We start from the raw sequence: 27,679 nt of genomic DNA on the forward strand, positions 1-27,679 counted from the left end.
CTGGAGCGCAAGTCTTCAGCACTACAGCCGGGATGTTGTCGGGGCCCAAAGCCTTTGCTGTATCCAGTGCACTCAGCCGTTTCTAGATATCACGTGGAGTGAATCGAATTGGCTGAAGACTGACTTCTGTGATGGTGGGGATATCGGGAGGAGGCCGAGATGGATCATCCACTCGGCACTTCTGGCTGAAGATGGTTGCAAATGCTTCAGCCTTGTCTTTTGCACTCACGTGCTGAATTCCGCCATCATCGAGGATGGGAATGTTTACAGAGCCTCCTCCTCCCGTTAGTTGTTTAATTGACCACCACCATTCATGACTGGATGTGGCAGGACTGCAGAGCTTTGATCTGATCCGATTCGTTGATTGTAGAATCGCTTAGCTCTGTCCATAGCATGTTGCTTCCACTGTTTAGCATGCATGTAGTCCTGAGTTTTACCTTCACCGGGTTGGCACCTCATTTTTAGGTACGCCTGGTGCTGCTCCTGGCATGCTCTTCTACACTCCTCATTGAACCAGGGTTGATCCCCTGGCTTGTTGGTAATGGTAGAGTGAGGAATATGCCGGGCCATGAGGTTACAGATTGTGCTGGAATACAATTCTGCTGCTGCTGATGGCCCACAGCGCCTCATGGATGCCCAGTTTTGAGCTGCTAGATCTGTTCTGAATCTATCCCATTTAGCACGGTGGTAGTGCCACACAACACGTTGGATGGTGTCCTCAGTGCTAAGATGGGACTTCCTCTCCACGAGGACTGTGCGGCGGTCATTCCTTCCAATACTGTCATGGACAGATGCATTTGCGACAGGTAGATTGGTGACGACGAGATCAAGTAAGTTTTTCCCTCGTGTTGGTTCGCTCACCACCTGCCGCAGGCCCAGTCTGGCAGCTATGTCCTTCACTCGGCCAGCTCGGTCAGTAGTGGTGCTACCGAGCCACTCTTGGTGATGGACATTGAAGTCCCCCACCCAGAGTACATTTTGTGCCCTTGCTACCCTCAGTGCTTCCTCCAAGTGGTGTTCAACATGGAGGAGGACTGATTCATCAGCTGAGGGAGGACGGTAGGTGGTAATCAGAAGGAGGTTTCCTTGCCCATGTTTGACCTGATGCCATGAGATTTCAAAAGAGATGCCATGTGAGTGCAAAAGACAAGGCTGCAGCGTTTGCAACCATCTTCAGCCAGAAGTGCCGAGTGGATGATCCATCTCAGCCTCCTCCCGATATCCCCATCATCACAGAAGCCAGTCTTCAGCCAATTCAATTCACTCCACTTGATATCAAGAAACGGCTGAGTGCACTGGATACAGCAAAGGCTATGGGCCCCAACAACATCCCGGCTGTAGTGCTGAAGACTTATGCTCCAGAATTAGCCGCGCCTCCAGCCAAACTGTTTCAGTACAGCTACAACACTGGCATCTACCCGACAACGTGGAAAATTGCCCAGGTATGTCCTGTCCACAAAAAGCAGGACAAATCCAATCCAACCAATTACCGCCCCATCAGTCTGCTCTCAATCATCAGCAAAGTGATGGAAGGTGTCGTTGACAGTGCTATCAAGCGGCACTTACTCACCAATAACCTGCTCACCGATGCTCAGTTTGGGTTCCGCCAGGACCACTCGGCTCCAGACCTCATTACAGCCTTGGTCCAAACATGGACAAAAGAGCTGAATTCCAGAGGTGAGGTGAGAGTAACTGCCCTTGACATCAAGGCAGCATTTGACCGAGTGTGGCACCGAGGAGCCCGAGTAAAATTGAAGTCAATGGGAATCAGGGGGAAAACTCTCCAGTGGCTGGGAGTCATACCTAGCACAAAAGAAGATGGTAGTGGTTGTTGGAGGCCAATCATCTCAGCCCCAAGGCATTGCTGCAGGAGTTCCTCAGGGCAGTGTCCTAGGACCAACCATCTTCAGCTGCTTCATCAATGATCTTCCCTCCATCATAAGGTCAGAAATGGGGATGTTTGCTGATGATTGCACAGTGTTCAGTTCCATTCGCAACCCCTCAAATAATGAAGCAGTCCGAGCCCGCATGCAGCAAGACCTGGACAACATCCAGGCTTGGGCTCATAAGTGGCAAGTAACATTCGTGCCAGACAAGTGCCAGGCAATGACCATCTCCAACAAGAGAGAGTCTAACCACCTCCCCTTGACATTCAACGGCATTACCATCGCCGAATCCCCCACCATCAACATCCGAGGGGTCACCATTGACCAGAAACTTAACTGGACCAGCTACATAAATACTGTGGCTACAAGAGCAGGTCAGAGGCTGGGTATTCTGCGGCAAGTGACTCACCTCCTGACTCCCCAAAGCCTTTCCACCATCTACAAGGCACAAGTCAGGAGTGTGATGGAATACTCTCCACTTGCCTGGATGAGTGCAGCTCCAACAACACTCAAGAAGCTCGACACCATCCAGGACAAAGCAGCCCGCTTGATTGGCACCCCTTCCACCACCCTAAACATTCACTCCCTTCACCACCGGCTGCAGTGTGTACCATCCATAGGATGCACTGCAGCAACTCTCCAAGGCTTCTTCAACAGCACCTCCCAAACCCGCGACCTCTACCACCTAGAAGGACAAGAGCAGCAGGCACATGGGAACAACACCACCTGAACGTTCCCCTCCAAGTCATACACCATCCCGACTTGGAAATATATCGCCGTTCCTTCATCGTCGCTGGCTCAAAATCCTGGAACTCCCTTCCTAACAGCACTGTGGGAGAACCTTCACCACACGGACTGCAGCGGTTCAAGAAGGCGGCTCACCACCACCTTCTCAAGGGCAATAAATGCTGGCCTCGCCAGCGACGCCCACATCCCATGAATAAATAAAAAAAATATATCACTGTACCGCCACCTCTGGTGGGTCTGTCCTGCCGATCGGACAGGACATACCCAGGAATGGTGATGGTAGAGTCTGGGTCGTTGGCTGAAAAGTATGATTCTGTGAGTATGGCTATGTCAGGTTGTTGCTTGACTAGTCTAGTCTGTGGGACAGCTCTCCCAATTTTGGCACAAGTCCCCAGATGTTAGTGAGGAGGACTTTGCAAGGTTAACTGGACTTGGTTTGCGTTTGTCGTGTCTGGTGCCTCGTGATCCGTCCGGTTTTATTCTTATTATGACTTTTTTTAGCGAGAATTTACAACCGAGTGGCTTGCTCGGCCATTTCAGAGGGCAATTAAGAATCAACCACATTGCTGTGGGTCTGGAGTCACATATCGGCCAGACCAGGTAAGGACGGCAGGTTTCCTTCCCTAAAGGACATTAGTGAACCAGATGGATTTTTACAACAATCCAGTAGTTTCATAGCCACCATTACTGATACGAGCATTTTAATTCCAGATTTTATTTAATTAATTGAATTTAAATTCCCCAGCTGCTGTGGCGGGATTTGAACTCATGACTCTGGATTACTAGGCCTGTAACATAACCACTATGCTACCGTACCCTTAAATCTCCTCTAATGTTCTCTGCTCCAGTGGAAACAGTCCCGGCACCTCAAGAATCTACTGACGCTTCTTCAGGTGGGAATCTGGGAGATTAGCATCAATTAGCTGGTTTCTGGCATGAGGGACATAGGAACAGGAGTCGGCCCTTCAGCCCATCGAGCCTGCTCCGCCATTCAATTTGATCTATATCTCAACTCCATTTACCCGCCTTAGCTCCATATGCCTTGATGCCTCTACCTAACAAAACTCTATCAATCTCAGTCTTGAAAGCTCCAATTGTCCCCCACCATCCACAGCCTTTTGGGGAAGAGAGTTCCAGACTTCTACTGCCCTTTGTGTGAAAAAATGCGTCCTGATTGCCCTCCTTAAATGGCCTAGCTCCAATTTGAAGATTATATCCCCCTCGTTCTTGGTTTCCCCACTAGAGGAAATACATTCTCACTTGTACATCCAGTGGTGTCCCTGAAAAACTGGGGTCTGCCACTGGGACAGGCTCGAGGGGCTGAATGGCCTACTCCTGTTCTTATGTTCCTATGGATGAAGGGAGCTAGACTTAGCAGTGTAAACCACCCCACCTCTGCTCATCGCTTGAAATCAGACCAAAGCAAGCAGCAGTGTTGAAGCAGTTGGTGATGGCCATCATCATAATGGTGTGTTTCAGAAATACTGCACCCCCGCAACCCCCGCGCCCCTACAAAATTCTTAAAATACCTTAAAATATTCCATCAAGGACCGGGAATACTTCATGGCATGGTCTTTCTTAAGTCTGAACATTCTCAAGTAGAGAAGTGACAAGCATCGGTAACTGCATTAATTGGAGAAAGATTATGTTAGGTTGAGCACTCAATAAAACAACACAATTTATGTAAATGATGGTTTGCATATTGGATTCTTGAGGAACACAGCGCAGATAGATGTGAGACAAAGTCAAAACAGCACGTTTTGTCTGGTGAAGCACAGTATGAAATTAAGGTAATGAATAAATATCGCAAACTAGCACAGCTGAATCATCTACAATTTCAGGAAACAAGAAGATAAAATCTTCCCTCATTCATTTATTTTTCTTGACTATGTAATTGCACAAATTACACACACATAATATTATGAAGCAATTGATTGGAAGTTCGATAACCTGTCAATTGACTTGCTAAAACTCACCATAAGACTGCCAATTTCTTATCTGCTATTGTGGCCATTGAGCCCGTGAAATTCTTTAACCTCATGGCATACCTTGGGAAAGAAGCAAACAACAATCAATAACCCTGACTAATAAACAATGTGTAAGCAGCTTTTATTAGCTCGTCAGACGGAGGGGAAGGAAACGGACGATTGTTGTTCTTGCAGGAGAGACTTGTCACATCTTAAAGTACGTACAACAGTCAAGATTTTCCAATCGGATTCATAAGAACATAAGAAATAGGAGCAGGAGTAGTCCATACGGCCCCTCGAGCCTGCTCCGCCATTCAATAAGATCATGGCTGATCTTCGACCTCAGCTCTACTTTCCCGCCCGATCCCCATATCCCTTAATTGCCCTCGAGTCCAAAAATCTATCCATCTCAGTCTTGAACATATTCAACGACTCAGCCTTCTGGGGTAGAGAATTCCAAAGATTCACGACCCTCTGAGTGAAGAAATTCCTCTTCATCTCAGTCCCGAATGGCCGACCCCTTATCCTGAGACTATCCCCTCTCATTCTACACTCTCCAGCCAGGGGAAACAGCCTTTCAGCATCGACCCTGTCAAGTCCCCTCAGAATCTTGTATGTTTCAGTGAGATCACCTCTCATTCTCCTAAACTCCAGAGAGTTTTCAGGGGTAATTTCGACTTTTGGGCAGTAGTGTAAAACAGGCGATGTCGGATTGGCCGTCCGTCAGACTCCTCTCCCGATTTTCATTTTCATCGACTTCAACTGAAATCAAAAAATCGGGAGAGATGCACGATATCCAATATCACCCGTTTTTACACTATTGTCCAAAGTCAAAATCTATCCCATCGTGGGCTTCACACTTCCAAACCTGCACCTGCAGCTGTGCATATGGGGTGAGCCTGGAAAAATTGTGTGCAAATAGCACACTTCCATCCGTGTCAGTGCAAAAACCCATTTCTAACCATTCGGCTGAGAATGCACCCATTTCGGAAAATCTAAGCTCTTGCCTTCGAGTTAATTTACATGACATTTAGAGAGATATATGCACTCAAATCAATATACGTGCTCAGTAAAGAGACTGCATAAAAGCTGAATTGAGTTGTTAAGCTTGATGTTAGTACACAGCTGTGTGAAAAGCAGAATGACATTTTTGTTATATATTCCACAGCCTGAGGAACTGGAGTCATCAGACACCCAGCGACTGTAACATCCCAACTTAATATAAAATTATAGCTTGGGGAAGTATCTGCATCAACAAGTCTGATCTCTCAATTCTGGTATTATGTTGTGCAGCTACTAAGATTATTCATAATGTCTCAGCTAATAAAGGAAGTGACCTTATTATTAAGTAACATGCACGTGAATATATAACGTATGCATTAATATATAATTTATACACATATGGATAGAAAGAACTTTTATTACCTATTGACGTCCCAAAGCCCTATACAGCCAATTAAGTACTTTTACATAGAATGTATAGCACAGAAACAGGCCATTCAGCCCATCTGGTCTATGCTCCACATTAGCTTCCTCCCGCCCTACTTCATCAAACCCTACTCTTGAAGTGTGGTCACTGTTGTAATGTAGGGAAACGCAGCAGCCAATTTGCGCACAGCAAGATCCCACAAACAGCAATGAGATATTGACCCAGATAATCTGTTTTTTTTTAGTGATGCTGGTTAGGGGATAAATTTGGCCAGGAACTCCACTGCTTTTCTTCAAATAGTGCCATGGGATCTTTCACATCCACCTGAAAGGGCAGACAGGGCCTCAGTTTAATGTCTCATCCAAAAGACAGCAGCCCTGACAGAGCAGCACTCCTTCAGTACTGTACTAGAAGTGCTGGCCTAGATTTTATGCTCAAATCTCTGGAGTGGGACTTGAACCCACAATCTTCTAGAATCAGAGGCAAGAATGCTACCACTCAGCCACAACTGAAACATAAAGAGAAACACTAAACTCATATATGAACCTTTCAGAATGATTTATCGACTTCTATCTGTTCATTCCCAATTTTCTTTCTCTCTGCTACCCATTATTTAGGCCCATCCAAACTGTACATTATTCTTCAGGTTAAGTTAAGAACTTGGCTCATTTTGACTCTACAGGTTTCGGGACAAGATCTGCTACAAATATTTTGTTACTATACGAAATATAGATTAGACTGGTGATAAATTCAAAACTTGGTTTGGGGTTCGGATTCACTTAAACTTGGATATTTGGCAGAACTGGTTCAGCTCAAGATCACCGTCCGACTCCCCTTTAGTGATCTGAACACTTGAAACTCGGCCATGTTTTTAGATCGCTTAAGAAATAAAGGAAGGGGCAGTAGCTTCATTCCATACTGCATACAGTTTTGGTGTCCATACTTAAGAAAAGACATACTTGCTCTCGAGGCAGTACAAAGAAGGTTCACTCGGTTAATCCCGGGGATGAGGGGGTGGACATATGAGGAGAGGTTGAGTAGATTGGGACTCTACTCATTGGAGTTCAGAAGAATGAGAGGCGATCTTATTGAAACATATAAGATTGTGAAGGGGCTTGATCGGGTGGATGCGGTAAGGATGTTCCCAAGGATGGGTGAAACTAGAACTAGGAGGCATAATCTTAGAATAAGGGGCTGCTCTTTCAAAACTGAGATGAGGAGAAACTTCTTCACTCAGAGGGTAGTAGGTCTGTGGAATTTGCTGCCCCAGGAAGCTGTGGAAGCTACATCATTAAATAAATTTAAAACAGAAATAGACAGTTTCCTCGAAGTAAAGGGAATTAGGGGTTACGGGGAGCGGGCAGGAAATTGGACATGAATTTAGATTTGAGGTTAGGATCAGATCAGCCATGATCTTATTGAATGGCGGAGCAGGCTCGAGGGGCCGATTGGCCTACTCCTGCTCCTATTTTCTTATGTTCTTATAAAATGATAGAAGTTCACAGCACAGAAGGAAGGCTATTCTGCTCAGCATGTCTGTGCTGGTTCTGTAATGGAGGAATCCAAAACTAATCCTACTGTTCTGCTCTGATCCCCACACAGGCCTGCATCTTCCTCTGCTTCAAATGTTTGGCCTCCTTACCCTTAAAAGACACAGTTGTGTCTGCCCCAATTAGATGGCATAGTAAAGCATTCCATGCTCCAACTACTCTCCATGTAATGAAATTTTACTAACCTCACTAAGTGACAATTTCAAACTGATCACTAAGCAGTAGACTTGCCTGGATGAGTGCAGCTCCAACAACACTCAAGAAGCTCGACACCATCCAGGACAAAGCAACCCACTTGATTGGCACCCCATCCATCACCCTAAACATTCACTCCCTTCACCACCAGCGCACCGTGGCTGCAGTGTGTACCATCCACAGGATGCACTGCAGCAACTCGCCAAGGCTTTTTCGACAGCACCTCCCAAACCCGCGACCTCTACCACCTAGAAGGACAAGGGCAGCAGGCACATGGGAACAACACCACCTGCACGTTCCCCTCCTAGTCACACACCATCCCGACTTGGAAATATATCGCCGTTCCTTCATCGTCACTGGGTCAAAATCCTGGAACTCCCTGCCTATCAGCACTGTGGAGAACCTTCACCACACGGACTGCAGCGGTTCAAGAAGGCGGCTCACCACCACCTTCTCAAGGGCAATTAGGGATGGGCAATAAATGCTGGCCTTGCCAGCAACGCCCACATCCCATGAACGAATAAAAAAAAAAATTGCTTGAAATTTCTCTTGGATTGGATATCAGCAAGCTTTACAATCCCAAATTATAATCCAAGTCACCATTTGTTGATGGGTGTTCCCATTCTGACTCTCATACTGCATATATTCAGCTTTTCATAGAATCATACAGCACAGAAGGAGGCCATTCACCCTATCGTGCCTGTAAGGAACTCCTCGAAAGAGCTATCCAATTAGTCCCACTCCCCTGCTCTTTCCCCATAGCCCTGCAAACTTTTCCTTTTCAAGTATTCATCCAATTCCCTTTTGAAAGTTATTATTGAATCTGCTTCCATCACCCTTTCAGGCAGTGAATTCCAGATCATAATAACTCGCTGTGTAAAACAATTTGTCCTCATCTCCTCTCTTGTTCTTTTGTCAATTATCTTAAATCTGTGTTCTCTGGTTACCGACCCTCCTGCCAGTGGAAACATTTTCTCCTTATTACTCTGTCAAAACCCTTCATAATTTTGAACACCTCAATTACATCTCCCCTTAACCTTCTCTGCTCTGCGGAGAACACCACCAGTTTCTCCAGTCTCTCCACATAACTGAAAAACCTCATCCCTGATACCATTCTAGTAAATCTCCACTGCAACCTCTCTAAGGCCTTGACTTCCTTCTAAGGAGTGGTGCGCAGAATTGGACACAATACTTAGCTGAGGCCTAACCAGTGATTTATAAAGGTTTAGCATAACTTCCTTCCCTTTGTACTCTATGCCTCTATGTATAAAGCCCAGGATCCTATAAGCTTCTTTAACAGCCTTATTAACTTGTCCTGCCACCTTCAAAGATTTGTGTATGTGCACCCCTAGGTATCTCTGTTCCTGCATCCCCTTTAAAATTGTACCATTTGATTTATATTGCCTCTCCTCATTCTTCCTGCCAAAATTCATCACTTCACACTTCTCTGCATTAAATTTTATCTGCCATGTGTCTGCCCATTTCACCAGTCTGTCTGTGTCCTCCTGATGTCTGCTATTATCCTCCTTAGTTTTTTTGTGCAAGGTGCATAGTTGGCCAAGTATTTACTGAGGAGACTCCAAGCATCATTAATGGACAAAATGTATAAATTGTGAGCAAACAAACAAAGTGGCAGGCGTAACAAGTGGTTTTTAAGTATTAAGTTCTGAAATGTGACCTCTCCGTATATATCTTAATCTTCTGTCTTGATTTCCTCACAGCAGATTATTAATTATCATCTAATAATGATTAGTAAAATTATCTCCAAGAAGACATTAACCTGATGAGTTCCACCGTCTCGGAATACATGGTATAAGGGGATTTCGCCTCTAATGGATCCCGCTCCATAGCAGTTCCACAACCAATGAATGATAGTGCTGCATCTGCATAATTAACTGCTTTTCCAAACTTATCAAGCTGAAAATTAAAAAAAGAAAAGAACTTTAGTGATGTGAATCTCAACGAGAGGCAAAATAATTTCACTTCTCACCAGCGATACAGCGACAGCCTCCTCTTAACTATTAATTTATGTCATTCCAGTGACAAAAACAAAACAAAAAAATTTTTAAAAAGAAGAATGAATATATTACCAGCGCGTCAGCTCTGTGTTTCAGCTTCTTGGCCTCTTGCATGTAGTAATCAGCATTGTGAGACCTGCAAAAATAGTAATCGTCGGTCACAACTGGGCTTTTGTGGGGTTGGCGGTAGGGTTACCAACCCTCCAGGATTGTCCTGGAGTCTCCAGGAATTGTAGAATAATCTCCAGAACACTGCTGCAAGCAACTCCGGAAGTAACATCATAGGGGCGTTAATAAAAATTGTGTTTTTCTTTGAACATTTTCATGTATTAGTTATAAAAATATTGGAGATGGGGAAAAAAGGCTGTCTCACCAACAAGTCAAGATTAATCCAATTGGGTAATAAAGAGTCTGTTCCCTTTCCAATTGGCCGTGGGAAGGCCATGTGCCCGAAGGATGGACCAATGGCGGGAGTGTGGGGGTGAGGCGGGAGGTCATGTGATGAAGCCTCCAGGTATACACCCAACCAGAGTTGGCAACCCTAGTTGGAGGGTAGAACAGTCACCCTCTGTCACACCTGGGGAAGGTGATCTGTTCTCAGAGGTCACTGGGGGTGGATTACCGGATCGAATGGTACCTCCTTGTCACTTGTACAAAGTCGAACCTCTTGCTCGGAAACGCAAGGCAGACAGCTGTGCGAACTGTTGTCCGATCTAACTCCAAACCCAATCGCCTATTTGAAGAAAACCTGTCTGGCGTCATCTTCGATACAGTTGTTTGTTATTTAGCATGTTGTTGCAATTTACACTGTTACTGCTGCAGGCCTGTCTGAACAACCGAACAGAAGGAAACAAATGCACCAGCTGTGTAGCGCTAGAGTTCAACGTTTTGCGATCTGTGCTTGTACTATAGTGTAAACATTGAAATAAAAACAGAAAATGCGAGAATCGCTCAGCAGGTCAGGCAGCATCTGTGGAGAGAGAAACAGAGTTCACGTTTCAGGTCGATGACCTTTCGTCAGAACTGGAAGAAGTTAACGATTTAACAGTTTTTAAGCAAGTACAGGGCCAGGGAAAGGGGGGAGGGAAGGAAGGGAAGGGGAGGAAAGAACAAAAGGGAAGGTCTGTGATAGGGTGGAGGGCAGGAGTGATTAAATGACAAAAGGGATGATGGTGCAAGGCAAGGAGGGTGGGAATGGGACAGCTCCTCAAGACCCATCTTTTGTTTCTTTACTTGTCCCATTACCTCGCACCATCATCCCTTTTGTCATTTAATCACTCCTGCCCTCCACCCTATCACAGGCCTTCCCTTTTGTTCTTTCCTCTTCACTCCCACCCCCCACCCCCATTTTCCCCCGTGCTCTGTACTTGCTTAAAAACTGATAAATCTCAAACTTCTTCCAGTTCCAATGAAAGGTCATCGACCTGAAACGTTAACTCTGTTTCTTTCTCCACAAATGTTGCCTGACTTGCTGAGTGTTTCCAGCATTTTCTGTTTTTATTTCAGATTTCCAGCATCTGCAGTATTTTGCTTTTGATTTAGTGTAAACGTTGACTTACACCCAACCCATCAACATTACCCATTGTTACTAATATATACACCACTATTATTAATATTAGCATCACTATTATTAATATATGCACCACTATTATTAATATTTGCACCACTATTAATATATGCACCATTACTATTAATATAACAACAACTTGAATTTATATAGTGCCTTCTAACGCAGTAAAACGTCCCAAGGCACTTCACAGAAGCATTATCAAACAAAAATTGACACCGAAGAAGGAGGTATTATGATCAGGTGACTAAAAGCATGGTCAAAGAGGTAGGTTTTAAGGAGCGTCTTAAAGGAGGAGAGAGAGAGGCGGAGAGGTTTAGGGAGGGAATTCCAGAGCTCGAGGCCCTAGACAGCTGAAGGCACGGCCGCCAATGGTGGGACGAAGAAAGTGGGGGATGCACAAGAGGCCAGAGTTGGAGCAACGCAGCGTTCTCGGAGGGTTGGAGGAGGTTACAGAGATAGGGAAGGGTGAGGCCATGGATGGATTTGAACACGAGGATGGGAATTTTAAAATTGAGGCGATGTAGGTCAGCGAGCACAGGGGTGATGGTTGAACGGGACTTGGTGTGAGTTAGCATATATTATTAATATACATGCCACTATTATTAATATATGCAACATTATTAATATATGCGCCGCTATTATTAATATATGCACCGCTTTTATTAATATATATGCACTGCTATTATTAATATATACGCCACTTTGTCACATTGGAGTCCATTCAGGTAGAAAAAAGGAACTCAGACTACAGTGAAAATTGTACAACCTTGAACTTTAATTACAGGCATGGGTTAAGGAGACACAGGTTTTAACAAGGAAAAGCCAAATTTAGGGCTGATATCAAGAAGTTCCTCTTAATGCAACTAGCAATCAAGACATGGAACGGAATTCCAAAGCAGCGGAGGCAAAAACCCTCAAATCATGTAAGAAACAATTGGATGCCACACTGGAGAGATTTTAGGGTCTTTCTGAAGGCTGGAACTAGAGATGGACTGAATGGCCTTCCTCGTTTATCTTGTGATCTGTGTTTTCTGTACGGCAAGACTGTCTTCGATGAAAAAGTATGTCAAACTTATTTTTGTCAGGTGACAGAGAAGGCCCAGTAGAATTGTGTCATTTCTCCTTGATAATATTACACACAAGTTTTGTTTTTTGTTAATTCTCAGGATGTGGGCATTGCTGGCAAGGCCGGCATTTATTGTCCATCCTTTGTAGCCCTTAACTGAGAGGCTTGCTGGGCCACTTCCAAGGGCAGTTAAGAAGCAACCACATTGGTGTGGGATTAAGTCACATATAGGCCCAGATCAGGTAAGCAAGTTTTCTTCCCTAAAGGACATTAGTGAACCAGTTGCGTGTTTACGACAATCAAACAGCTTCATGGTCACTTTTACTGATGTTGGCTTTTTATTTCCAGATTTCTTTTAAACTGAATTACAAATTCTGAAACTGCCACAGTGAGGATTGGGAACTCACGTTCTCTGCCTTGCAAGCCTCTGGATCACTAGTGCAGTATCACAACCACTACGCTACCTGTAGCCTCCAAACGACGACATGGTTAAGTTCAGCCTACCTCACCATGTTGTATGTGTGAGCAACCAAAATAAGGTTTGTCAAATGCTTCTTTGTGAAGACGGTTTCCCTTTTGGAAATAAAAACACAAGAGTGAGAAACAGGTCAACCTGGAGCGCTGGGGACGGGAGACCGTGCAGCGTTTGTATGTTTTTATTTCTATTTTTCAGACATTGCATTGCTCTCACACTAGGCCATCTAACATCTGAGGGCCGGCCTTCTCTCCCAAAGCATCGCACTCCTCCCTCACAAAACAGCTAGCCCCCTACCACAGCTGCTAATAAGCAGGCGGAAGGACCAACTCGGCATGAACTGAAGGAAACCTTGCATCTGTTCCATCCCCAAGCTCCAAAAAACATGTTAGTCTTGGCAAATACAGCACTGATATCGCTTCATCAAGATGGAAAATGCGCTCAGTGTTTTAGTATCCCACTGCTTTCAATAAGCATTGTTCTTTCAGCAGGTTCCTGCTACTTTATTGAACAAAGTATAATGGAGTCCAGATTAACTCCAGTCACAGGCAAAACTAATGGCCTTAAGTGAACTTATCCAAAGGGAAGAATCTGGTAAGGTACTGATATCACTAGGAGAACTGGAATTTAGCAACAGATAAACAGTTCAACGAAAGAGTTCAAGACAGAAGAAGCTATGGTGAAACTGTACAGTGCTGGGTTAGATGAAGTAAGGTGGGAGGAGCATAAACACCGGTATTGACCATTTGGGCCGAATGGCCTGTTTCTGTGCTGTAAATTCTATGCTCTGGTTAGACCACCACCTGAGGCCTGTGTCCAATTTTGGTTGCCGAGACACAAGGGGAATATTGAAATCTTGGTTCAATGAGGAGAATGTTGAAACCCTGGTTCAATGAGGAGTGTAGAAGAGCATGCCAGGAGCAGCACCAGGCGTACCTAAAAATGAGGTGCCAACCTGGTGAAGCTACAACTCAGGACTACATGCGTGCTAAACAGCGGAAGCAACATGCTATAGACAGAGCTAAGCGATTCCACAACCAACGGATCAGATCAAAGCTCTGCAGTCCTGCCACATCCAGTCGTGAATGGTGCTGGACAATTAAACAACTAACGGGAGGAGGAGGCTCTGTAAACATCCCCATCCTCAATGATGGCGGAGTCCAGCACGTGAGTGCAAAAGACAAGGCTGCAGCGTTTGCAACCATCTTCAGCCAGAAGTGCCGAGTGGATGGTCCATCTCGGCCTCCTCCTGATATCCCCACCATCACAGAAGCCAGTCTTCAGCCAATTCAATTCACTCCACTTGATATCAAGAAACGGTTGAGTGCACTGGATACAGCAAAGGCTATGGGCCCCGACAACATCCCGGCTGTAGTGCTGAAGACTTATGCTCCAGAATTAGCCGCGCCTCTAGCCAAACTGTTTTAGTACAGCTACAACACTGGCATCTACCCAACAACGTGGAAAACTGCCCAGGTATGTCCTGTCCACAAAAAGCAGGACAAATCCAATCCAACCAATTAACGCCCCATCAGTCTACTCTCAATCATCAACAAAGTGATGGAAGGTGTCGTCGACAGTGCTATCAAGTGGCACTTACTCACCAATAACCTGCTCACCAACGCTCAGTTTTGGTTCCGCCAGGACCACTCGGCTCCAGACCTCATTACAGCCTTGGTCCAAACATGGACAAAAGAGCTGAATTCCAGAGGTGAGGTGAGAGTAACTGCCCTTGACATCAAGGCAGCATTTGACCGAGTGTGGCACCAAGGAGCCCGAGTAAAATTGATGTCAATGGGAATCAGGGGGAAAACTCTCCATGGCTAGAGTCATACCTAGCACAAAGGAAGATGGTACTGGCTGTTGGAGGCCAATCATCTCAGCCCCAGGACATTGCTGCAGGAGTTCCTCAGGGCAGTGTTGTAGGCCCAACCATCTTCAGCTGCTTCATCAATGACCTTCCCTCCATCATAAGGTCAGAAATGGGGATGTTCGCTGATGATTGCACAGTGTTCAGTTCCATTCGCAACCCCTCAGATAATGAATCAGTCCGTGCCCACATGCGACAAGACCTGGACAACATCTAGGTTTGGGCTGATAAGTGGCAAGTAACATTCGCACCAGATAAGTGCCAGGCAATGACCATCTCCAACAAGAGAGGGTCTAACCACCTCCCCTTGACATTCAATGGCATTACCATTGCCGAATCCCCCACCATCAACACCCTGGGGGTCATCATTGACCAGAAACTTAACTGGACCAGCCATATAAATACTGTGGCTACAAGAGCAGGTCAGAGGCTGGGTATTCTGCAGCGAGTGACTCACCTCCTGACTCCCCAAAGCCTTTCCACCATCTACAAGGCACAAGTCAGGAGTGTGATGGAATACTCTCCACTTGCCTGGATGAGTGCAGCTCCAACAACACTCAAGAAGCTCGACACCATCCAGGACAAAGCAGCCCGCTTGATTGGCACCCCATCCACCACCCTAAACATTCACTCCCTTCACCACCGGTGCACCGTGGCTGCAGTGTGTATCATCCACAGGATGCACTGCAGCAACTCGCCAAGGCTTCTTCGACAGCACCTCCCAAACCCGCGACCTCTACCAACTAGAAGGATAAGGGCAGCAGGCACCAGCACGTTCCCCTCCAAGTCACACACCATCCTGACTTGGAAATATATCGCTGTTCCTTCATCGTCGCTGGGTCAACATCCTGGAACTCCCTACCTAACAGCACTGTGGGAGAACCTTCACCACACGGACTGCAGCGGTTCAAGAAGGTGGCTCACCACCACCTTCTCGAGGGCAATTAGGGATGGGCAATAATGCTGGCCTTGCCAGCGACGCCCACTTCCCATCAACGAACAAAAAACAAATCTTGGATGCAGTTTAGAGGAGAGCCATATGACTAAGACCCCAGGCCCCCGACCCAATCCCGACCTGCGGAATTTCTGGGCCATGGTTTGATTCTCAGCTTCAGAGGAGTGATCTCGGAGAGCCGATTAAAATTTGATAGGTGGGTTGGTGAAGGGAACTGGATAGAAGTAAGATATTAAACAGTACAGAAAATAGGTAAAATCAGAGCATTACTTCAAGAGAGAGGGTCACGGGTTCAAACTGGTGATGGGTAAATTTAGCACTGATGTCAGGAAGAATTTCTTCACACAGAGTAATCAATACTTTCAAGAATACTAGTGCAGGTGAAAACCATAGTCATTCATTGGATGGCAGCTTAAATTAGCTGAATGCTTTTTGTTATCCGTATTCAGCTTGCGGTCACAAAAGGGACATGGCTTTTTAATGCACTAATACTGTAGTTGATATTGATTCTTATGGTACAGCAAAGCCCACTTAAGATCAACTCTAACAATATTACACCAGCGTAAGATTAATTTTCTATGTATAAAGCCACCTTGGAGATTTATCAGAATGATACCAGGGATGAGGGACTTCAGTTATGTGGAGAGACTGGAGAAGCTGGGGTTATTCTCCTTAATGTGGAGATGCCGGTGATGGACTGGGGTGGACAAATGTAAGGAGTCTTACAACACCAGGTTATAGTCCAACAGCTTTATTTAAAATCACAAGCTTTCGGAGGCTTCCTCCTTCGTCAGGTGAGTGTGGGATTCCATGAAAGTGGTTCTCTGACTATATATGCGGTACCTTTCATGGAATCCCACACTCACCTGACGAAGGAGGAAGCCTCCGAAAGCTTGTGATTTTAAATAAAGCTGTTGGACTATAACCTGGTGTTGTAAGACTCCTTACATTTATTCTCCTTCGACCAGGGAAGGTTAAGGGGAGATTTAATAGAGGTGTTCAAAATTATGCAGGGTTTCGATAGAGTAGATAGGGAGAAACTGTTTCCGCTGACAGGAGGTTCGGTAACCAAAGGACTCATTTAAATTCATTGGAAAAAGAACCAGGGGGGAAATGAGGAGAATTTTTTTTACGCAACGTGTTGTTATGATCTGGAATGCGCTGCCTGAAAGGGTGGTGGAAGCAGATTCAATAGTAATTTTCAAAAAAGAATTGGATATATACTCGAACAGGAAAAATTTGCAGGGCTATGGGGAAAGAGCAGGGGAATGGGACTAATTGGACGGCTCTTTCAAAGAGCCAGCACAGGCACGATGGGCTGAATGGCCTACTACTGTGCCGTATGATTCTACCATAAATACCCTTGCAGTGTAATTACTTAATTGCATAAGAACAAGTCCTATTTAGGATTAAATTTTGACTATATTTTCAGTGCGGGGTATGATTAAATTCCCTTTTCCACCTCTCACGCCACACTAGCTTTTCTCAGTACAGATAAGATTTTAATAGCTACACACTTAATATCTTTCCTCCCTTGAGGATTAAGAAAGCAAATATATATATATATATATATATATATCAACCACTTGCTAACGTTTAGAGGCCTGAAAATCTCCAAGAGTTGGGAAATGAAAGATTGCGGAGCAGTCCTGCATCACGGTGGGTCATGAACAAGTCATGCATTAGCCTTCCATCTTGAGCTCATCCAAAACTCTGCTGCCCGTATCCTAACTCGCACCAAGTCCCGTTCACCTATCACCCCTGTGCTCGTGTGACCTACATTGGCAATGCCTCGAATTTAAAAATTTTCATCCTTGTGCTCAAATCCCTCCACAGCCTCACCCCTCCCTATCTCTGTAACCTCCTACAACCCTCCGAGATCTCTGCACTCCTCCAATTCTGGCCTGTTGCGCATCCCCGATTTCCTTCGCCCCACCATTGGCGGCCGTGCCTTCAGCTACCTAGGCCCTAAGCTCTAGAATTTCCTCCCTAAACCTCTCCGCCACTCCACCTCTCTCTCCTGCTTTAAGACACTCCTTAAAACCTACTTCTTTGACCAAGCTTTTGGTCACCTGTCCTAATATCTCCTTATGTGGCTTGGTTTCAAATATTGTTTGGTAATCGATCCTGTGAAGCACCTTGGGACGTTTTACTATGTTAAAGGTGCTATATAAATGCTGCTGTTGTTGCAATATAATGACATTTATTCATTGAATTTTGTGAGCGGGCACCAGAAGAAAAATGGCCATGAAAGCTGTTGGATTGTTAAAAAAAAACTTAACTGATTCACTAATGTCCCTCGGGAAAGGGAACCTGACACCCCTACCTGGTCTGGTCCGCACGTGATTACAGTCCCACACTTTGCGGTTGACTCTTAATGCTCTCTTAGCAAACCACTTCAGCTGCAATAACAATCAGTACAGAAGGCCCACTGCCACCTTCTAAGGGCATCTAGGGATGGGTAATGAATGTGACCTTGCCTGTGTCACATAAAACCTGAGAACAAGTGTTTTGGTTTCCGCTGAACTTTCCCCGTCCAATTCTTATATAGAATTACAAAGAATTTACAGCACAGAAACCTCCGTACGAGCCTCCTCCCACCTTACTTCATCTCACTCCATCAGCATATCCTTTCTCCCTCATGTACTTATGTAGCTTCCCCTTTAATGCATGTATGCTCTTCGCCTCAACTATTCCATGTGGTAACGAGTTCCACATTTCAACTATTCTCTGGATAAAGAAGTTTCTCCTGAATTCCTTATTGTATTTATTAGTGACTATCTTATATTTGTAACCTCTAGTTTCGGATTACAACAAACTTGTGTTATATTACACATTATTCCCATCCAGTCAAACCTACTCTGCAATTTTCCACGTGCAGTGCAAAAACTAATATAGTATTTTTGAAGACAAATTAAGATGGGCCAATGTCCTTCTGCCAAGACCTAAATGAAATCAGCACTGTCAATGATCTAGACTCACAGAGATCAGCCTGAAACAGAATGATAATCAGGCATACTTGTCTGAAAATAAGCGTGAAAAATTTAAACATTTCCACAATGCATGCCAATCGACCTCACAATAATTTAGTGCGCAGTAGCGACATGTAGGCTGATCCAGCTGGACCAGAACATGCTTCTAACTAGTTTTCCAGTTCTGGCAGTGGGAAACTGTTGAGATGAAGTATATAGAATCATAGAATGATACAGCACAGAAGAAAGAGGCCATTCGGCCCATCGTGCCTTTGCTGCCTCTTTGAAAGAGCTATCCAATTAGTCCCATTCCCTTACTCTTTCCCCATACCCCTTCAAGTACTTATCCAATTCCCTTTTGAAAGTTATTATTGAATCTGCTTCCACCGCCCTTTCAGGCAGTGCGTTCCAGATCATCACAACTCGCTGCGTAAATTTAAAAAATGTCTCATCTCCCCCTCTTGTTTTTTTTTGCCAATTGCCTACAGATGTTGGGAGGTTCCATAAACATAACTGCCTGGTGGGAAATTGAAGTAATCTTGAATCATCAGCAAAAAGCCGTCAAAGTTTGAGCCTGCCTTAGCGGCTAAGAGACTCTCTCCTGGATAAGGAGTGCTATAAGGCAGAGTGGAAGAGGATAGGGAGGGCCTGGAAGTGGGCAGTTAGGGGTTCATGCCTCAGTGCTGCACCCTTCACAGGAGCTGGAAATAAAGTGGGAGGTCCAGCCATTAGTGAGTTTTCCCCATCTTCTACCTCCTCTCTTGAAGGCGGTGAGTCACGTCCGGTAACAGAGTACAGTTTCAAAAAGCACGGACTACCGATCATGTGAGTCTGGATGTTGAGCGTCGCTATAGCTATTCAACCATGGGAGGGTCGTGGCTAATGCTATGATAATCCTGTTCAAGTGAATTGCTCATCAATCAAGGAAAATGATGGTCACGAAAATGATTTCAACCAGGAAAGCACTAGGGTAAGATCATTTTAGAGGCTTCTATTCATTTAAGGGGCCATTATCTTCCAAAAAAAAAGGCAATTCACACTGAACTCTCATTTCAACAACAACAACAACAACTTGCATTTATACAGCACCTTTAACGCAGCAAAAATGTCCCAAGACGCTTCACAGGAGCGTAGCCAGACAAAAATTTGACACTGAGCCACATAAGGAAATATAAGGACAGGTGACCAAAAGCTTGGTCAAAGAGGTAGGTTTTAAGGAGCGATTTAAAGGAGGAGAGAGAGGCGGAGAGGTTTAGGGAGGGAATTCCAGTGGTTAGGGACATGGCTGCCAATGGTGGAACAAAGGAAATCGGGGATAAGCAAGAGGCCAGAATTGGAGGAGCGCAGAGATCTCAGAGGGTTGTAGGGCTGGAGGAGATTAATTCCCAAGTGTGATGTTGTGCTAATTCTGGCTGTTCTTTCTCCTCGGCACCACAGCTGGTGTGTAGTGCTTGAAGTTAAAGAAAAACATTTTTTATGGTAGCTCCTAACTTCCCAAAAAACTACCCGTCCAACTTATTATAATGAAATGCAGCTGCCAATGTAAGCACAGGAAGATCCCGAAAACAGCAAAGTGAGAAGAATGACTATGTTTTATGTTTGTAGTTGAAGGGGGAATGTTGGCCAGGACCCAGCTCTTCTCCAGACAGCACCACTCGCGGGAACTTTCAACTTCCACTACTGGGCGGGGGCGGCGTTGGGGTTGTAATGCCGATGATACAGGATTGGGAAGGTAAATCAAGCAAGACGTACGACAGCGACCGATCCAATATCACCCGTTTCACCTTCCCCCCTGCCCACCACCCCACCCCCGCCCAAGTTGAAAATTTCACCTATGGGATTGTTTACATTCACTTGAGCAAACGCGTGGGACCTCAGCCTGACGTCTCATCCGTAGGATGACACGATGCAGCACTCCCTCAACGCTGTCAGCCAAGATTATAGGGGTGAGTTTCCGTGGGGTGGGATTCTCCCGTCTGTCTGTTGTGATTCAGCTGAAGAGCCGCGGAAAATCCAGAGAAACAGCGTTTACGCCATTTCTGTGGGGTTTCTGTGACTTTTCTGTCGAAGTTACAGCAGACGAACGGGAGAACCGCCAACGGAAATTCACCCCACCGTTGTCCTTAAGTGGGGCTTGAGCCCACAATCGTGTGAACTTGAGGCAAGACTCCAGTCAACTGAGGAAAGCTAACACATACGTTAACATTTCAGTGTTATGCATTAACAGAATAAAAACACAAAGACTAATACTTACGTGTCATCGAAAGTTAATTTAGGTCTTCTCGGCTCTGAATGTCCATTGGATATTGATGTCCAGGGATCTATCTGTGGTTGGCTGTTTTCATGGCTACTGCTCGACGAGCTGGCATGTGATTCGATCTCCTGTGGTAAAGAGGCGTTTGTTATTGCAAGAAGTATGGGATTTCTTGTTGACAGCAAGTTCAAAGCTTGAGTTACACAATACCTTTACCTGTTCAGCAACAACCATCAACCCTGGGGCAGTGATATTCCCACCGACACTAATACTGGTGCTAATGGTTAACTGAATGGATCAGACAAATTAATGACTCACTTCTCAATGTTTTACAAATTAAAAGAAGACCAACTGATCTTGGCATTTGGAGGGGCAGCAACAAAGCCCCATTAAATAGTTTAGCTGGACTCACCAGACCCTATTTGTGCCAATTTCTAGTCTATATGATTCAAGGATGCCCAGTGGGCAGTACATAATTTGTACACCGCTATTAAATCTCCCCATAACATTGTAATATCTAAAATATTTCAGCATGCCAATGTGAGGGGTTTTGATCGAGTAAATAAGGAGAAACTGTTTCCACTGGCAGGAGGGTCGGTAACCAGAGGACACAGATTTAAGATAATTGGCAAAAGAAGCAGAAATGAGATGAGGAGAATTTTTTTTTTACACACAGCGAGTTGTTATGATCTGGAACGCACTGCCTGAAAAGGTGGTGGAAGCAGATTCAATAGTAACCCGTCAAAAGAGAATTGGATAAATACTTGAAAAGGAGATATTGCAGGGCTATGGGGAAAGAGCGGAGGAGTGGGACTAATTGGATAGCTCTTTGAATGAGCCGGCACAGGCACGATGGGCCGAATGGCCTCCTTCTGTGGTGTATCATTCTATGATATTTGCTTCTGTGTAGCTCTAAGTGAGACTATGCCGAGTGTGACCTGTGCCGATATGTCTTACCTCACTCTAGTCGAAGGTAAGTCACATAAGTGATCATTTAAATTATACAAGTGCTAATTCAAAACTATAGCGATTAAAATGAATGAGTAAAACGTGTAATGAAAAGCGTTAACATAAAATAAACAAAGTTCGTGATTTGAAAGTAACGTTGTAAAATAAAAGAGGGACATTTCTGTGATTTCACCCTCCCAGCTGGGAGCCACGCTCAAAGGGAGCACGGTTCAGAGAAAGAGATGTAACACTGTAGCATCAATTCTCCAACCAGCATTGTCCTTCGAGTGCAACTCCCTGCTGGGACTATGGGCTCAGTCAGTCTGCCCTTAAAAGAAAATGATACAACCGGTAAAAGATGTTTCGTCCTTGAGAATTCTCTCTCCGCCAGTTTAGTGGAGACGCGAACCCATTTGTTGTAAACTACAACAACTTGCATTTATATAGCGTCTTTAACGTAGTAAAACGTCCCAAGGCGCTTCACAGGAGTGTTATCAAACTCAAATTGACACCGAGCCACATAAGGAGATATTAGGACTGGAGACCAAAAGCTTGGTCAAAGAGGTAGGTTTTAAGGAGGGTCTTAAAGGAGGAGAGAGAGGTGGAGAGACGGAGAGGTTTAGGGAGGGAATTCCAGAGCTTAGGGCTCGAGCAGCTGAAGGCACGGCCGCTAATGGTGGAGCGATTAAAATCGGGGTGTGCAAGAGGCAAGAATTGGAGGAGCGCAGAGATCTCGGAGGGTTGTAGGGCTGGAGGAGGTTACAGAGATAGGGAGGGGCGAGGCCATGGAGGGATTTGAAAACAAGGATGGGACCGGACCAGGGGCCAATGTAGGTCAGCGAGCTCAGAGATAATGGGTTACTGCTTCCGTCAAAATGGTGGCGGTAGGAGTTTGAGATATATGTTTGCACGCTAGAATTCCACGCCGTCATTTTAAGCCCCACGAGCAAGCTTTTTTTTGTAACCCTGAATCTTCCCCTATTTTCATCAGAAAATATAGATTTCACTCCCTCGCAAAAAAATTTCAGCTGAATTAAATTTTTCTAAAAAAAATTTAAAATTCCTGGGAAATTTAGAAAAACGTAATGCAAACTGAAAATGAACAGCCTCATCTCATCTTGTGAATAGACGGAAACAGGCCGGGGCTATTATGGTAATAGCTGAGACTTAACTGAGCTGTTACCATAGCAACAGAATCGATTCAGGTTACGTCCAAGATGATAGCAGAAATCGAGTCTAGTGCAGTCTTCCATAATAGCGAGATGTATGTATAGTTCAGAGGTATAATCTTAATATGAAAAATTCTGTGTGAAGGTGGTCACGCAATTTAACAAAAGACATTGCTCGGTTCCCCCTAATCAAATCAGGCCTACTACACGCTAGGAAACTAAAACACCATCATCGTTCCTGCTATTTCAAGAGTTTTAGCAGGAATTATTCATCATAAAAAAAAACATTCACTCCCATTTGGTTAGGGGTGTGTTTAAACTCAGCGACTGGAAGCAGATTGAACAACAAAAAAAAATGCTGGAAATACACAGTAGCTGAAACGAAAAAAAAAATACAGGTTGTTTTAGATGTGAGGCCCGTCGTCAGATATCACTGCAAAATATTATGCAAAAAAGACTTGCATTTCACAACATCACAAAGTGCTTTACAATCAATGAAGTACTTTTGAAATGTAGTCACCGTTGTAATGTAGGACACTGGCAGCCAATTTGTGCACAGCAAGCTCCCACAAACAGCAATGAGATAATAACCAGATAATCTGTTCTTAATGATGCTGGTTGAGGGATAAATATTGGCCAGGACACGAGGGAGAACTCCCCTTCTTCGAAATAGCAGCCATGGGATCTTTTACATCCACCTGAGAGGGCAGGCAGGGCCTCGGGTCTAACATCTCATGCGAAACACAGCACCTCCGACAGCGCAGCACTGAAGTGTCGGCCTGGATTATGGGCTCAAGTCTCTGGAGTGGGGCTTGAACCCACAATCTTCATGACTCGAAAGGTGAGAATGATACCCACTGATTCACAGCTGACACCCTGAAACGTTAACCTGCCTTTTCTCTTTTCAGATGGACTTGCTGTGTATTTCCACCATTGTTCCTTTTCATGGTATCATAGTAGGTACAGCACAGGAGGAGGCCATTCGGCCCATCGTGCCTGTGCCGCCTCTGCGAAAGAGCTATCCAATTAGTCCCATTCCACTTCTCTTTCCCCATAGCCCTGTAAATTTTTTCCCTTCAAGTATTTATCCAATTCCCTTTTGAAAGTTATTATTGAATCTGCTTCCACCGCCCTTTCAGGCAGTGCATTCCAGATCATCACAACTCGCTGCTTAAAAATTGTTTCCTCATTTTGCCTCCGGCTCTTTTGCCGATCACCTTAAATCTGTGTCATCTGGTTACCGACCCCTCTGCCACTAGAAACGGTTTCTCCTTATTTACTCTATCAAAACCGTTTATGATTTTGAACACCTCCATCAAATCTCCCCTTAACCTTCTCTGTTCTAAGGAGAACAATCCCAGCTTCTCCAGTCTCTCCACTTAACTGAAGTCCCTCATTCCTGGTACCATTCTAGTAAATCTCTTCTGCACCCTCTCTAAGGCCTTGACATCCTTCCTAAAGTGTGGTGCCCAGAACTGAACACAATACTCCAGCTGAGGCCTCACCAGTGTTTTCTGCCGGTTAGAGATTAATAGCAAGAACTTACGACGGGGTTTTTCACATGGGAAGAGGGCTTGGTGTCGGATTTGCGGTGCTTGTATTGTGTGGAGGGCTGTGAGGCACTGATCGGTATGGAGTTGCTGTTGCTCTCCTGGCTGAGGGAGTTGCTCTCGCTGTTCCATCGCTTGGGTGCGGGCTCGTCTGGAAGTGGAGACAGTGGAGGTGGCAGCTTCCTCTCCCTTTTCGTCATCTGTTTCGATAACCTACAGAAAAGAAAGAATTAACAGGCCACAGTAGGATGTCAGAGGCTGGGATAATTCATAGAGGCGCAGAATGTTTCAGCAGGGAAACAAGCCATTTGGCCCATCAAGTATGTCCCAAGTGTCATTCTCCAAATGACCCATCTAGTCCAATCCCACTCGCCCATTCACTCCCTATACTCTTTAATATTCCTCCTTTCTGTTGGTAAGAAGTTAAGTCTGTACTTGTTACATCACAAATTATGAAGAACTGATATTGATAAGAATTATTGCTGCATTAGAATCATTACAATACATCTCAATATTAAAACACTTTCCAAATGCATCAGCTCCTTCGTAAATAACGTCCCAATGCCAGTACTAATGATATTCATTAATTTTCCATATGAAATGTTGATGTTTAGCATCACTGTCCAATTTAAAACAATCATTGGTAGTAAACCTGATTTGTGCATAAAAAATCATCTCATCAATGTGCAATTTCTCGGTAACATAACATAGAATTACATAGAATTTACAGCACAGAAACAGGCCATTAGGCCCAACTGATCTATGCTGGTGTTTATGCTCCACACGAGCCACCTCCCACCCCTCTTCATTTCACCCTATCTGCGTACCCTTCTATTCCTTTCTCCCTCATATGTTTATCTAGCTTCCCCTTAAATGCATCTGTGCTATTCGCCTCAGTTACTCCTTGTGGTAGCGAGTTCCACATTCTAACCGCTCTCCAGGTAAAGAAGTTTCTGCTGAATTCCCTATTAGGTTTATTGGTGAATATTTTATAGTTATGGCCCCTAGTCTTGGTCTCCATCACATCTTCTCCACGTCTGCCCTTCATAATTTTAAAGACTTTTACCAAATGCAAGTATTTTATTGAACGAGATATTATTTCAAATGTGAAAGTAAATAACATTTACCAGTGACTTCTCCAAGTTATAATGTTAATTTTACAAAAAATGACAGTAATAGGTTCTGAACTCGAAGGGTGCTTACTCTTTGCTGCTCAGCATCTTCTGACTGGAGGTGAGCGGGCAGCCCACAGGGACCAGCGTGGGGGCAGCTGTCTCGTTCTCCACCCGCTGCTTCTTGTTATCACAGAGAGCTTCTGTATTATCCATCTGCTGGAAATGAAAATACTGATTGTGAAGTAGTGGCAAGGACCGAAGAGACGAGGAGGAGATAGCGTCCAAGAGACGAGGAGGGGTTAGTGTCCAAGAGACGAGGAGGGGATAGCGTCCAAGAGACGAGGAGGAGATAGCGTCCAAGAGACGAGGAGGGGATAGCGTCCAAGAGACGAGGAGGGGATAGCGTCCAAGAGACGAGGAGGAGATAGCGTCCAAGAGACGAGGAGGGGATAGCGTCCAAGAGACGAGGAGGGGATAGCGTCCAAGAGACGAGGAGGGGTTAGTGTCCAAGAGACGAGGAGGGGATAGCGTCCAAGAGACGAGGAGGAGATAGCGTCCAAGAGACGAGGAGGGGATAGCGTCCAAGAGACGAGGAGGGGATAGCGTCCAAGAGACGAGGAGGGGATAGCGTCCAAGAGACGAGGAGGAGATAGCGTCCAAGAGACGAGGAGGAGATAGCGTCCTAAGGTATGATTCTAGAGGCTGGGATAAGTCCTGGAATCACAGAATGTTTCCGTAGGCCCCTCCAAGTCTCTCCTGGTGTTTTGCTCCACATGACCCACCTGTTCTAATCCCACTCCCCTGTTCACTGCCCATACCCTTTAATATTCTTCCTTTTTAAGCAACTGTCTCATCCCCTTTTTAAAAGCAGGGGGGGGGGGGGGGGGTGATAGAAATTGGCAGGCCGGTGTGAGCTGGGTGCAGCGAACGGGTAGGCCCGAGGCCTGATAAAATTTGGACCCCGGGCCTCATTTAGATTAGAGCGGCGACGCGCGGACTCCTGCTGTGCGCCCCCAGCTCGTCCGGGGAAGTGGACTGAATTGTGGTCCTGGGAGGAGGGAACAGGAGGTGATCGGGAACGGTCTTCGGGACTGCTGTGGACCCAGGAGGAGTACTCCTGCTCCTCCTGTCTCCACAATCCGTTAAGAATTTTTTAAGAAACGTACCTTTTTTGGTGGTGGCCTCCAGTGGCCCCTTTAAGGACCGCTGGTCAGGCCGGATGTGGACCTGGTTATTCTGAATGCGGCCAGCCAGCCTAATTTCAGGAATAGGCCCTAAAGCAGGCATTTAGCCCATCATTAACATACGCAAAAGGCCAAACCCCTGTTTTACGTGGCCGCCAAGGATGCCGGAAAAATCCCCTGACCCAATATGGGGTCGGACGTATTTGGGACATGATAACATAGTCCTACGAAATTGGCCCTTTTTGTGCCCGTTTACCACCCGGAAAACTGACACAATGCGGTCCAATTTCTAGGCCTCCCATCTTCCGCCCTCCGTAAACTTGAGCTCATCCAAAACTCTGCTGCCCGAATCCTAACTCGCACCAAGTCCCGTTCACCCATCACCCCTGTGCTCGCTGACCTACATTGGCTCCCAGTCCGGCAATGCCTCGATTTTAAAATTCTCATCCTTGTTTTCAAATACCTCCATGGCCTCGCCCCATCCTATCTCCGTGACCTCCTCCAGCCCTATAACCCTCCGAGGTCTCTGTGTGCCTCGAATTACGGCCTCTTGTGCACCCCCAATTTCCTTCACCCAACCATCGGCGGCCATCTGCCTAGGCCCTGAGCTCTCGAAATCCCTCCCTAAACCTCTCCATCTCTCACCTCCGTCTCCTCTTTAAAGACGCTCCTTAAAACCTAGTTCTTTGACCAAGCTTTTGATCATCTGTCCTAATATCTCCTTATGTGGCTCGGAGTCAAATTTTGTTTCATTACACT

At 45.4% G+C, this 27,679-nt stretch overlaps 1 protein-coding gene across 5 annotated transcripts in view; it reads right to left on the reverse strand.

Moving 5' to 3' along the window:
- The window catches only part of aff2 (AF4/FMR2 family, member 2), a 384,792-nt gene that overhangs the window by 8,206 nt on the left and 348,907 nt on the right, over positions 1-27,679 (reverse strand). For 4 of the 5 annotated variants that reach the window (XM_067997310.1, XM_067997311.1, XM_067997308.1 and 1 more), the window contains 7 exons: positions 25,825-25,952; positions 24,618-24,834; positions 20,955-21,082; positions 9,865-9,928; positions 9,555-9,691; positions 4,610-4,681; positions 4,163-4,256 (listed from right to left, as the gene is read on the reverse strand). In XM_067997310.1, the coding sequence (XP_067853411.1) occupies positions 4,163-4,256; positions 4,610-4,681; positions 9,555-9,691; positions 9,865-9,928; positions 20,955-21,082; positions 24,618-24,834; positions 25,825-25,952 (840 nt within the window). The remainder of the gene's footprint in view (positions 1-4,162; positions 4,257-4,609; positions 4,682-9,554; positions 9,692-9,864; positions 9,929-20,954; positions 21,083-24,617; positions 24,835-25,824; positions 25,953-27,679) is intronic. The other variant, XM_067997309.1, reaches the window with a different exon arrangement.

This window comes from Heptranchias perlo, chromosome 15, assembly GCF_035084215.1.
Source record: "Heptranchias perlo isolate sHepPer1 chromosome 15, sHepPer1.hap1, whole genome shotgun sequence".
Lineage (NCBI taxonomy): Eukaryota > Metazoa > Chordata > Chondrichthyes > Hexanchiformes > Hexanchidae > Heptranchias > Heptranchias perlo.